The sequence below is a fragment of the Bos taurus genome, chromosome 5 (genome assembly GCF_002263795.3).
Source record: "Bos taurus isolate L1 Dominette 01449 registration number 42190680 breed Hereford chromosome 5, ARS-UCD2.0, whole genome shotgun sequence".
In the NCBI taxonomy this organism is placed as follows: domain Eukaryota; kingdom Metazoa; phylum Chordata; class Mammalia; order Artiodactyla; family Bovidae; genus Bos; species Bos taurus.
The window spans coordinates 88863208-88877640 of record NC_037332.1 but is presented as its reverse complement, the minus strand read 5'-3'; the positions used below and the strand labels follow the sequence as shown (position 1 = coordinate 88877640).

Genomic DNA, 14433 nt, shown 5'->3' with positions numbered 1-14433 from the left:
AATAGAAAATTTATCAATTCATTTTGTGGGTCTAGAATGATTCCAAAACAAACAAACAAAAAGAATAGAAAATAACATTTATGTTTTACCAATCAACATAGATGCAATAATTTTAAATAAATTATTATTTAAATGTGACTAACTATGGTTTTTCTTAGATGTCCAAAGAGCTCAACATAGAAAAATCTATCACTTTTTTCACTACACTAAAAGTACTGAATTGGAAGATTATATGTAAAATTTTTCCTAGAAGAGGAAAAATAGTAGTTTGATGCTGATTCTATGATTAAAAACTCAGAAACTAGATGAAAATATATATACTAAAAATCTATAGCAAGCATCATATTTAATGGAAAAATTTTATATGGTTTCCATTAAAAATACAAAAGAACAAGAATACTCATTATCACCATTACAGTTTAACACAATTTTGGAGGTCCAAGTTGATGCTATAAGAAAATTTTTTAAATCTAAGATGTATAAGCTTTAGAAGCAAAGAGATAAAACTCTCCTTGCGTGCACATATTTCTATAAAGAACATGTAACAAAGTCAGCAAGTTATCAGAACAAATAAGAAAAGTTGCTGGATAAATAGTAAATGTTAAAAAATCAACAGCATTTCTCTAAACCAACAATAACCAACTAGAAAATATGAGAAAATAGTACCATATTAAATTACAAATAAGCCCATATCCATATATATATATGGATATGTATACATATATATGCATGTTTGGATATAAATGGGTACATATATAATTGTACATGGTACCATTTTCTGTGTGTGTGTATATATATATATGTATATATATATAATATATGTGTGTATGTCTATACAGGAAATTTTAAATAAATGGAAAAGTATTTCATGGTCACAAATATTTGATGTCAGAGTTTCTTTAATATATATAATCCATACAGTCAAAATTTATATGTAAGTATAAAGTTTCATGCATCAATAGCTAAATCAGTTTGGGGGGGAAAAGGGAAGAGTGAAGGTGAAAGTGACGAGTGGGTGAAGAAGAGCTACCGTATGAGACATGAACATATGCAGTGTCCCTACTTTGAAAACAGACAAATAAAACTCTGGATGCGTGAAAACATCCTGTGTTACATAAAAACTTTAAATATGATAAAGATGGCACCATGAATCAATGGAAACAGGACTTCTTATTTGTGCTATGATGTTGGGAAAACAATTGTTTGGATAAAAATAACATTGAATCTCTCTCTCCCTGTCACCACACATAAAGATAAACTTATGATGATTTAAAGAACTAGGTAAAAGCTATATAGCTGGTAAGATAAAATTTAGGGGATATTTTTATAAATTAGTAATATAAAAACCCTTTGAAATGGGACTCCCCAATACATAAACCCTAAGGCAAGTAAATTGTCAGATTTCAGTACAACAAAAGTTAGGACTGAATTTCACAAAAAAAAAAAAAAAACTATGAAAAATTATGAAGAAAAGATGAGAGATCAGGAGAAGATAATTGTATCAAGTAAATAATATTAGATTAACATCTATAATTCACCAGAAAACTATAGGAATTATCATGAAAGTGGACAAAAATAATGAATAAGCATCTTGAAGTAAAAGTACTAGTAGCTAGAAAAAAGTTTAAGGAAATTCTTAAACTCATTGATTTAGGAAATCACGTATTAAAACATCAGTGAGCTACCATCTAATACCCATTGGAATAGTAAAAGTCAGAAAGTTCAATAATTCTAAATATTAGTGAGGCTATGAAAGTGAAAATGGAAGTCGCTCAGTTATGTCCAACTCTTTGAGACTCTAGTTCATGGAATTCTCCAGACCAGAATACTGGAGTGGGTAGCCTTTCCCTTCTCTGAGGGACCTTCCCAACCAAGGGATCGAACCCAAGTCTCCCACATTGCGGGCGGATTGTTTACCAGCTGGGCCATAAGGGAAGCTCAAGAATACTGGAGTGGGTAGCCTATCCGTTCTCCAGGGGATCTTCCCGACCCAGAAATTGAAGCGAGATCTCCTGCATCGCAGGCGGATTATTTACCAACTGAGCTCTGAGGAAAACCCAATGAAGAGGCATGAATTGATGGTATGAGAATAACTCATAAATAAAAGCAGTATTTGGTGAATTTATGTTTGCATGTGCATTTTGAACCAAAACAAATTTGTAGCACAGTATTGTTTCTGTGCATATAAAACACAATACACAACAAACACGGAGAAGGAAATGGCAACCCACTCCAGTAATCTGGCCTGGGAAATCCCATGGACAGAGGAACCTGGTGGGCAAAGAGTCAGACACTGAGGGAGGGGCAGGCGTTCGCTAGAGGCCCCAACGCTTTTGATGGCAGAGCCAGCACTGTGGCTGAGGACTCCCGGCTCCCAGGCCTCTCTCACCAGATAGGAGCGTGGAAAACTAGTCTAAAATACGCCTGAGGGTTTTCCTGTTGGCTCAGTGGTAAAGAATCGCCCCCCTGCCAAAGCAGGGGACGCGAGTTCCACCCCTGGTCTGGGAAGACCACACGTGGCAGAGCAGCTGAGCCCATGCATCACAGCCACTGGGCTGGGGCTCTCGAGCCCGGGAGCCGCAGAACTGAGGTCTGTGGGCACCAGAGCCCATGCTCCGCAACAAGAGGAGCCACAGCTAGAGAAAAGCCCACGCAGCATGAAGACCGTGCACAACCATAAATAAAATCATTAAAAAAAAAAAAATACACAACAAACAGTATTTGACAAAGGAAAGCATGTATTTAAGACTGTATGTCTATCATATTAATGTGGATGCCTATGGTGATAGGAAGTGGGAAATGGAATGAAAAAAATAAAAATAAAGTAAAATAAAATAAGAGAAAAACCTCACCCCACCTAGAATGAACTATGAACTGAGAATTACAATCAATTTAACTCTTCTTCAAGATGGAAAAACCTATGGACTTTGTTTACTAGCTATGTTTAAAATTGCTTATGAGGCACGAAGATGCTGTCATTGAAAAAGCTTGTGTGATAAACCTAAGTTTACAATCTAGCTCTCCAATTTCCTAGTTTTAGTAAGCCCTTCAACATTTGTGTTTCACAAGAGCCTCTTAAGACAGTTGAGCATTCATTACTATATCCATTTTTTTATTAAACAAAAAAAAGAGCTCAGAAAGATCAATTCACCCGCCTTTGCCCTATTGATAATAACTGGTGAAACTGGGACTTCCAACAGCTTTTAATTCCACTGTCCTAATACATCAAACTACAGGAAATGAACTATAGGCAACCACTCTTACCTAGGAAAATAACCATTTCATATGGTTTACCCTAAAATATAAATGTGTCTCTTCTTGTGTTAAACCATGAGCGTTTGCTAATTTAACTCTAAGTAATAAGGTAGGAAAGATAGGGAGGGAAGTACCAGCAGATGAACATTTAAATTTGCTAACTTAAAAATTTTTGTAAAATTCAACAATGCTTATTTGGAAAATCTTAATAAATGGTATGATATATTAGAGCACCAAGTTCTTAGATACTATGAGCTTCATGTGACTTTCTTAGAAAAAGCTTCCATACTAAATAACCAGAAATAAATCCAAATAAAGAAAATAATTCTTGTACCTCAGGAGAACCATATATCCAGGGATGGCAGATAAGGAAAATATGAAACTACTGAACACGGACAAGATTAAAAAGTACTGTAGCATCATGGAACAGTCTTTTCCTTTGTCACACAGCCCAAGAACTGCAGATGAATTTCCTGGTGTTTGAATGCAGCTACAATTTTGGAACACCTGCCAAAAATAATGTATTACCTTATGTAAGGAAGGAAACTCTTGAACACAAATCTTAAATATTTTCTTTTCCCAGTTAGATCAAGAGAGACGTTGTTTACTCCCTTTATTCTCATATCCTTTATGATCTCTCTCAGGATTATAGCGTGTGACAAAACATAGAAGGGTGGTTTCCTAAAAATGGTACTTCTTTCTAAATTTATTAAATAAATTCGCAATAACTCAGCTGTCCTAAAATCATGCTTTTTACAAACACACACTATTTTAACAGACACTAAATATGACAAATAAAATTTGCTTCAGAATGCCCAATTGAAATATTTAGATACTTACCAATAAACAAAGCTTTGTTTAAAATAAAGCTTATTTCACAAACAGAATAAAGTCAAGCCTTTTTGAATTCTTACATTCCCAGGTTTTAATAAGAATCAAAATTTATATTCTATTTTGATCACCAACCAAGATTTTAAGTGACATTTTGTAAGCAATAAAACATGCCCCATTCCATCTTCTTAAAAAGCTGTCAGGATGTAAAAAACACCGAAAGCACAGGAGCATATGCACAGAAAGAAATAAAAAAATAGCAAAACAATTGACTGGATAATTGAGATCAAAACTGCCAGCTTTATCTCAGTCGATAGTATTATTTTTCAGTCTAGATAGTTTTAAATGAAGTTAAGTAATCATGTCAATTGCTATGAAGCTAAAGATCAATGCTCAGGAATGCTTTAAGCATTCAAATAAGATCTAGGATGTAAAATGTAAACCAAGTGAGCATACACAGTAAGTCCCCTACACGCAAACCTTCAAGTTTTGAACTTTCAAAGATGTCAGTATGCGTTCACATACCCGATCATGTAAGTTAGCTCATGTGTCTGGCATACACTGTCAGGTGTGTGTATCATCTAGAAGTGGTTGTGCTTCTGTGCACTTTACTGTGAAAGTGAAAGTCTCTCAATTGTGTCCGGCTCTTGGCAACTCCATGGAATTCTCCAGGCCAGAATACTGGAGTGGGTAGCCTTTCCCTTCTCCAGGAGATCTTCCCAACCCAGGAATCGAACCCATGTCTCCTGCATTGCGGGCGGATTCTTTACCAGCTGAGCCACAAGGGAAGCCCAATACAATACAGTACAGAACAGAGTGCAATAGTGCAGTATGTTTATTTCGAGCACAGGATGTCTGGAAGCAAGCGTAAGAGCAGCGATGATGTAGCTTGTACTGCTAAGAAGCACCAAGCAATAACGATGGAAACAAAAGTGAAAATAATTAAGAGAGTGGAGTGAGGTTTAAAGATGGTAGAAGTCACTTGTTCTTATAACACTGAACTCCTTGCTGTGCAACACAAGGAGCTTACTAATCAAGACCTGATAGAACTGGAGGCCCAGAGGAAGGACAGAGACAAGAGGAAGAAGTAACTGAGGAAGAAGTAACTGAGGAACGGAAACGATTCACAACACAGGACCGGGCAAGGGCGTTTTCTTGATTTGAGGAGGCACTGTTAGTTTTTGAGGCACGGAACACAAACGTAGAGCAGTGCACGATCTAGTGCTACTGCGTCATCTGCGATGAGAAACAAAGTGCTACTATCCAGAAGTCAGGATCTTTAGTGATCCACTTCTGGATCTAGTGATCTTTAGTGCTACCATCCAAAGTGCTACTATCCAAAGCGCTACTATCCAGAAGTCACTGCATCAGTTTTTCAAGAGGGTAGATTACATTGAATCCAGCAAGAAACAAGGACCTGTGCCATCAACATCAGGTGTGAGTGAAGTCGCAGCTTGCCCTCCATCTCCTACTGCTGATGATCCTTCAGTCTACCATCTCCCACCTCCTCTCCCCGCTCCCATCAGTAACTCTTCTTGATTGTTCATTCAATGCCAGCCCCTGAATGCCAGCTCTTGTACTGTACTACTGTACTTTTCAAGGTAACGTACTGTAAGATTAAAAATGTTTATTTTGTGTGTTTTTTTTTTTGTATTATTTGTGTGAATGTGTTATAAACCTATTGCCATACAGTATTACAGAGCCGATTGTGTTAGTTGGGTATCTAGGCTAAATTTGTTTGATTTACAAACAAACTGGATTTACAAACATGCTCTCAGAATGGAATGCATTTGTATGTAGCAGATTTACTATAGAAAGTAACATTTTTTTCACAATAGTTTTTAATTTGGTTTTGAGGAAAGACTTTAATTTTACTTTTGTCAAATATGGACCGAGTTCATAGCTGGAATGTACCAATGCAGTGCATAAGACAAAAGTTCTGTTTAAAAAAAAAAAAAAAAGGCCAATAGGATATTTTACCATTTTTCTTCCTGTGCCAGAGGATATCTCACAACCAGCAAGACAAGCTGACGTGTATGACAAGCCATTGTTTCCACACACAGGGTCCCATACTTTAGTCGGACAGTTACAATCCATGTTGCAGTTAGCAAGGAAATTTTTCACATGTAAATTTTGATGTATTCTGAAATGATTTAAAATAATGCCATATATTTTTGAAAGAATATTAGAGCTTTTTCTTTTTATCTCAATTCACAAGTATATTTCTTCTGCTCCCCAAAATAAAAACAGAAAATTTTCAACTGTCAATATATGGCCTGTATATCATAACTCTGGCCTAACAGATACCTTGCTTTGGTGACCATAGCCACTTTTTCACTGATTTCTTTCAAGTAAATAAAAGCCAGTAAACAAGCATTAACTGAAAACTTACTATACAGAAAATATTTTTCCAGGTATTAATCAGAACTCAAAAATGAAGATAAATCCCTGTGTTTGGTCCATGCATGCATGCTAAGTTGCTTCAGTCATGTTTGAATCTGTTTGACTCTATGGACTGTAGCTCACAAGGCTCCTCTCTGTCCGTGGGATTCTCCAGGCAGGAATACTGGAGTGGGTTGCCATGCCCTCCTCCAGGGATCAAACCCATGTCTCTAACATCTCCTACATTGGCAGGTGGGTTCTTTACCACTGGAGCCACCTCCATGCTGCTGCTGCTAAGTCGCTTCAGTAGTGTCCAACTCTGTGCAACCCCATAGACGGCAGCCCACCAGGCTCCCCCGTCCCTGGGATTCTCCAGGCAAGAACACTGGAGTGGGTTGCCAACAAGAGAGATTATTGCTTTATAAAAGCGATCTCAAGGGCTCAAAATCTATAAGTGTAATTTATAATGCAGATAATATATTTAGCTCCAGAAATGTAACTATTTGAGTAAACAAATACAGTTCTAGTAAAAAAAAAAGCTGTTCACTGATCATCAAGAAGACCAACTCACAGCTACCCTTAAACAGACACTACTGTGAAAATCCCAGAACCCAGCAGTGAGACCAAAACACCCTCTGAACCACAGAGACCAAGAATGATGACCTCAGAAGGATAACAGGAGCAATAAAACTCTGACTGGATGGCTCCTCCCCCAGGTTAGCACAACACCACGTCAAGAGAGCTCCCCTCCGCTTATGGTTTCTCTAGTGCAAAAAGAGAGCCCAGTGCCCCCAGATTGTGGAAAGCTTCCCAGGAGGCCCACTGAGGGATCACTGGGGGAATCTGCAGAGTCTGACCCTGAGAATATATAATGGATCAAATCATCAGATTATACCTGATGGTTTTTGTCATTTATGTCTTAATAAAATCAGGGGGAAAGGGGCATAACACAGAGAAAGACAAATATTATATGATATAAGTTATATGTGGAATCTAAAAAAAATGATACAAATGAACTTATTTATAAAAACAGAAACAGACTCACAGACATAGGAAACAAATTTATGGTTACCAAAGTGGAAGGAGAGGAGGGATAAAATTAGAAGTTTGGGATTAACTGATATATACTATGAAAATAAATGGAATTATATAAAAAATAGTTTATGTAAAATAAATAAGAACCTACTATATATATTCAATATCTTGTAATAACTTATAATGGAAAAGAATCTGAAAAATATATGTGTGTGTGTGTGTGTGTGTGTAACTGAATCACTTTGCTGTACACCTGAAATTAACCCATTGTACATCAACTATATTTCCATTTAAAAAGAGGGCTTCCCTGGTAGCTCAGTTAGTAAAGAATCTGCCTGCAGTGCAGGAGAACCCAGTTCAATTCTTGGGTCAGGAAGATCAACTGGAGAAGGGTAGGCTACCCACTCCAGTATTCTTGAGCTTCCCTGGTGACTCAGCTGGTAAAGAACCTATCTGCAATGTGGGAGACCTCGGTTCAATCTCTCGATTGTGAAGACCCCCTAGAGAAGGAAACAACTACCCACTTCAGTATTCTGGCCTGGAGAATTCCATGGACTTTATAGTCCATGTGGTCACAAAGAGTTGGACCCGACTGAACAACCTGCACTTTCTTTCAATTTAAAAACAGATCTAAAAGTCTAATTACAATAGTTTTCTTGTGCTTAACATAAAATGATAAAAAGAACCCTAGCATGGGAGTCTAGAAACTGAATTAAAGTCCTGGCTTATGACTAGAGTGTGCCTTTTTATACATTTGCTCTGGGAATCAGGATAATTGGACATGGAGGTAATCTTTAAGATTTTCAGTTCAGTTAAGTTCAGTTGCTCAGTAGTGTCCAACTCTCTGTGACCGCATGGACTGCAGCACATCAGGCCTCTCTGTCCAACACCAACTCCCAGAGTTTACTCAAGCTCGTGTCCATTGAGTTGGTGATGCCATCTAACCATCTCATCCTCTGTCATCCCTTCTCCTCCTGCCTTCAATCTTTCCTAGCATCAGGGTCTTTTCAAATGAGTCAGTTCTTCACATCAGGTGGCACCAGTCCTTCCAATGAATATTCAGGACTGATTTCCTTTAGAATGGACTGGTTGGATCTCCTTACTGTCCAAGGGACTCTCAAGAGTCTTCTCCAACACCACAGTTCAAAAGCATCAATTCTTTGGCACTCAGCTTTCTTTATAGTCCAACTCTCACTTCTATACATGACTACTGGAAAAACCATAGCTTTGACTATACAGACCTTTGTTGACAAAGTAATGTCTCTGCTTTTCAATATGCTGTCTAAGTTGGTCATAGCTTTTCTTCCAAGGAACAAGCATCTTTCAATTTCATGGCTGCAGTCACCCACCATCTGCAGTGATTTTGGAGCCCCAAAAAATAAAGTCTGTCACTGTGTCCATTGTTTCCCCATCTATTTGCCATGAAGTGATAGGACCAGATGCCATGATCTTAGTTTTTTTAATTTTGAGTTTTAAGCCAATTTTCACTCTCCTTTTTCACATTCATCAGAAGTCTCTTTAGTTCTTTTTCACTTTATGCCATAAGGGTGGTGTCATCTGTGTATCTGAGGTTATTGATATTTCTCCCTGCAATCTTGATTCCAGCTGTGCTTCATCCACCCTGGCATTTCGCATGATATACTCTGATTACATTTGCACAATGTAATCTGATAAATACTCATATTATGTATTTTATATGATTCTAATCATATAGTCCTTGATAATTTTAAAGGAGCCATTTTATGATGCTCTTAATTTCATCTTAACTAATTACTCCTTTATCCTAGATATGTCCTACAAATGAATTTTTAAAATTCACATCAATATGCAAAATCTTCCTGTGAACCCATGTAACCCTCAAAATGTGAATCTAAAACCATTCAATGATATAGTTATATATATTAAAATAAAATATATAAATTTATAAAAGTATTGCTATACATGTGTTAGGATTCAGTTAAGCTAAATTTAAGCCCATCGAGGAAAGATATAAAGGTGATTGAGACTATATATATATATATATAGAATCAACTCTTAATTTTACCTATTTGTGGTTGTATAAAATGTATGCATAACACATCCTAATGCAACCTAAAACCATAGGTAGTTTCTTCATTTTACTATCTACTAGGATATCACACTCCAGTGTTCTTGCCTGGAGAATCCGAGGGACGGGGGAGCTTGGTGGGCTGCCGTCTATGGGTCACATAGAGTCGGACAAGACTGAAGTGACTTAGCAGTAGCAGTAGCAGTAGCAGGATATCACAAAGACACACAAACACAATCATAGACTCACTAACTCTGTGATATATTCCCAACCTTTTTAAATAAGATGGAGAAAGACCACAAATTAACTCCAATAGGCAACTAATCTGGTCATGGATAATCATTGTGGAAAATATTAACAGTTGAAAGAGTATAATATTCATTAGAAAATAACATACCCTTCATAAGACGTGGTTAGGCCAGCAACTGAAGAACTATCACAGATCATGAAAAAACACAAAAAATGGAGAAGATACTCGGTAAAAGATAACCAACATCCTATGTGGGCAGCTTGTACGGCAGTAATCTTGAACTTCTTCATAAATAAACCACCAACTATATATCCAATACATATTGGAGGGAAGTTATAAATACCTATAAATGCAATTAGAATATGATATACAAAGTGACATAGCAAAGGAACAAATATAACATATTGATCTACTATGTCTTACGTAAAAAATCATTTAGGTCCAACTCATAGTGAAGAAGTTTAATTTAAACTTATCCCCACTTAGTTACATATTATATACAGAGAGATTTTTAAATGCCTCACAACATCAAAGTAATTTTGGAAGACTGTTATCATTATCATGCATTTAATTAATAGCAGAAGTGTGTAAATTTCTTGTCTGAAAGGGTTATGTTCTATGTCTCTTTTCTTAGGATGCAGGTAGAAATGACAAATCAAAGTCAACCAGCCATTTGTTACTTTCTGTTCTTTGGGTGGGATTATATATATAATGATTTGTATGTAATGTATATTGTTAAATCATGAATAGTAATAGTAAATCATAAATAGTATGATTTGTATGATTTTACAGCTGTTTATTCCCACTCTGATTCTTAAGAATTTGACTCAGCTCAAGGTATTTTAAAGGTATTTTGCTGAGCTTGTAATTGTCAAGTGTCTTTACATTCCATGCCTTACTGCTACTGACTAGCACTCTCCCTCCCCTAATCCCCTAATAAAGGAAAGAAAAAAGGGGGGAAAGACAGCCCTAGGTTGCATCCTTATAATACCAGGGTCTGTCTACTGAATCACATTCTTGGAAGAGCTTAATATCCATTCTTGAGTCCCGTACCAGAGAGTCCAATTTAGTACGATTGAGATGGGTCCTAGGTATATGGACTTTTAACACTCTAAGTGATGTGGATACATGTAATCTGGAAATTTTCCTTTCAAAACAGTAAAAAAAAATCTCAGGAAAAACTCAAGGTGGAGTAGAACTATGGAGTTAAGAAATAGACTGCTTCCTGCAGTAAATAAGTAAATAAGTCAGTAAATAAAGGACAGCACAGTCATCAGCAATTGCAGCCACCACAGACGGCGAGCAGGTAAGCCCGGAAGGAACTCAGGAAAGAAAGAACAGGTGATATCTAGCAGCCATCAGGCTGCAGCCACTCCCTATCAGACTGCAGCCACTCCCTATGGTGAGCCCTGAGGATGTGAAACTCAGCAGGTTAAAACACCCAAAACTGGCCCCAGATAGCTGAGATGCATTTCAAAGGAATGATTTCAGTGAGCCCAGACTCTTGTATCTTTCCACACATAGGAAAGTGCTAAATTCCTCAACTTGCCATATCTGGTTTCCTTTAATTAGCAATCATCTTTTGATGTTCTGACTACCTGCCCTTTGTTGTAAAAGTTTATAACCTAGCTCCTCACCCCCTTACCTCTTAGGAGCAGTTCTCTCAGGGGGTTACTTGAGATGCTATTTCCCAGGCTAAGAGTCCTAAAAATTTCTCCTGAATAAACCATAACTCTCAGCTTTTAGGTAGTGAATATTTTTTAAGTCCACAGAGATTAGTGTGGTAGCAGGAAAATCAGAATATATGCACTGCAGAGATATCTCAAAATTCCAGAAGAGGGTCTTCCCTGGTGGCTCAGTGGTAAAGAATCTGCCTGCTGATGCAGGAGACATGGGTTATATCCTGGAGGATCCCACACGCCATGGGACAACTAAACCCTGGTGCCACAAATACTGAGCCTGTGCTCTAGAGCATGGGAGCTGCAACTACTGAGCCCACGTGCTTTTCAACTAAATGAAACCCACACACTCTAGAGCCCCTGCTCCTCAACTAGAAAGTAGCCCCTACTCACCACAACTAGGAAAAGCTAGGACATAGACACAAGGATCCAGCACAGCCAAAAATGCATAAATAAATAAATAAAATCAGAGGAGCTGAGGAGCTAAGTTAGAAACCATGGAATTAATGGATTGGAGCCAGAAAAGCAAAATCTGGGAGTGAAATACAACTCCTGATGAACAAATTACCAATGTGAAACTTTTATCACACGTGCATTCCCCAAGATTTCTACAAACATTTCAAATTTGCGTTCTGACTAGGGAATGACCCAAGTGTGTTAGTCACTCAGTTATGTCCAACCCTGCGATCTCATGGACTGTAGCCCACCAGGCTCCACTGTCCATAGAATTGTCCAGGCAAGAATACTGGAGTGGGTTGCTATTTCCTTTTCCAGGGGATCTTCTCAACCCAGAGATTGAACCTGGGGCTCCTGCATTGTGGGCAGATTCTTTACCTTCTGAGCCACCAGGGAAGCCCAGAGAAAGACCCAAAGAGAAAAAGAAAACAGGATTCTATGCCTTCTTCCCTTCCCTACCCTCTCACGATTTCCCTGGAAGCAGAAGGGGGAGAGTAGCAGAGGCAAAAATATCCTAACAGATTTCAATTGAGGAGTTTCCTAGATTCATCGTCACACTGTTTAGCATTTCATTGGGGAAAAAAGTGGGCTACAATACAGACAAGAAGAAACATACCAAGGAGAAAGATTGCCTCTGAAGCTGATTTTCCATAGTGCTGTTCCATATATTTAGGCATGAAGGAAACCATACTGACAAATGCGTTGAACTGCAGCACACTTATCAGTATGAAAAGCATGTAAATTGGGTTGCACAAAAGACTTTTCATGAAGGGTAAAAAATCTGAAAGGAAAGAATGACAAAGGTGTCAAACTAACTAGGCTTTGCATTTTATGACTGACTTTTTCTGAAATACCAACCTCCCCTCTAAATTCTGTTTTCCTGTTTTGTAATGCACATTTACAAAATGTGCATTACAAAAGGATTTTGATTCTTTTTACCCTTTGAAAGGTAAAGTTGTATCATTGTTTTGGTAGCTTCTGCGAGTCAGTGAAGCTGCTGACTGGACAGGGTTCAGAACACAATCATTTACCTTCACTAAGTTACTATCATGCCTTCAGGAAAAAGCATATGAGTAAAATATTGTTCGAGTTCACACCATTTCCTTTTTTATCCTTTTTTCCTCTACTACTATCCTCTCTTCTCTAGATATCATCTAGCATGAGAGATACTTGCTCTCTTTTTCTGTTCTCTGAAGTCAGGAAGGAAATTAATTTGATAGAGAGGTATCAAAATTGATATTATCATTCCTGAGCATTTAAAATGAAGATACATGTGGAAATTCACAGCATAAAAATTTTCTCAAGTACCACGTTCTCTGCTTCTGCAGTACAATTTTGGTGGTTCTGCTTATGGTTCACACATAATCTCTTAAAATAGGTCTCATGCCTGAGATCCTGATTCATTTGGTATATACTAAGAATATACCATGCAAATCATTTGGTATATACAAAAGGTACATGGTACATACTGTGTAAATGCTTTAACCCAAAACATTTTCCTGTTTGTATGGACTAAGAAGCTCAGAGTCAAATTTGTGACCTAGCTCTGGCAAAGATTCTGGGTCATGCTGCCTGCATTTAGGGTCAAAGTGTCACTTACGGTTTCTTTTTATTTCTCCTATCTTCACGTTCTTCATCTTGATTTCCTTACTTATCATATACTATCTTAGTTTGCTTCATAAACTGCCTAATAACCATTCTAGAACAAAGGATCAATAAATAAACTGGAAGAGAAGGAAAGAAATGAATCTAGTTGTAGGATTCATATTTATGAATAAAGTCCTGGCCAGGGAGAAACTTATGTCAGAGCTCTTTGAAGCTTCTTAAGTTACCCATGTTTGTTGACATTCTGTTCTAATAGATGAGTCTCAGTAGTTTCTATTTATTTTCTAGATTTCTTACACTGAGTTAAGCCCTTGATATCCTTTCCTCTATCAAATATAGAGAATTACATGACCTGTCACTTTTCTTTTTCTGCCTTAGCTTCCAAGAAGCTCACAGATAAACTAGTATTTTTGTTTCAGAACTATATGGTACTTATTTTGATTAGCACGTATCGTTCCTCTTTTTTTTCTTGGTACGAATTTCTTTTTTAATTAGATCTATGCTCTCTATTGGAGAAGGCAATGGTAACCCACTCCAATACTCTTGCCTGGAAAATCTCATGGACAGAGGAGCCTGGTAGGCTGCAGTCCATGGGGTTGCTAAGAGTCGGGCACGACTGAGCGACTTCACTTTCACTTTTCACTTTCATGCATTGGAGAAGGAAATGGCAACCCACTCCAGTGTTCTTGCCTGGAGAATCCCAGGGACAGGGGAGCCTGGTGGGCTGCCATCTATGGGGTCGCACAAAGTCAGACACGACTGAAGTGACTTAGCAGCAGCAGCATGCTCTATATAAAATAGTTTTTTAAAGAAAATTGGGACAAATTTATTTACTTACTTATTTGAATGCCCAGGTTGACATAAAATTTTATATAAATGCTGATCTGAGATAA

At 37.6% G+C, this 14433-nt stretch overlaps 1 protein-coding gene across 4 annotated transcripts in view; it reads right to left on the bottom strand.

Annotated features, from left to right (window-relative positions):
- Positions 1–14433, bottom strand: part of SLCO1A2 (solute carrier organic anion transporter family member 1A2) — a 113059-nt gene that overhangs the window by 13042 nt on the left and 85584 nt on the right. For all 4 annotated transcript variants that reach the window (XM_024991375.2, XM_059886122.1, XM_010805398.4 and 1 more), the window contains 4 exon segments: positions 12552–12716; positions 9948–10143; positions 6067–6229; positions 3590–3762 (listed from right to left, as the gene is read on the bottom strand). In XM_024991375.2, coding sequence (XP_024847143.1) covers positions 3590–3762; positions 6067–6229; positions 9948–10143; positions 12552–12716 — 697 coding nt within the window.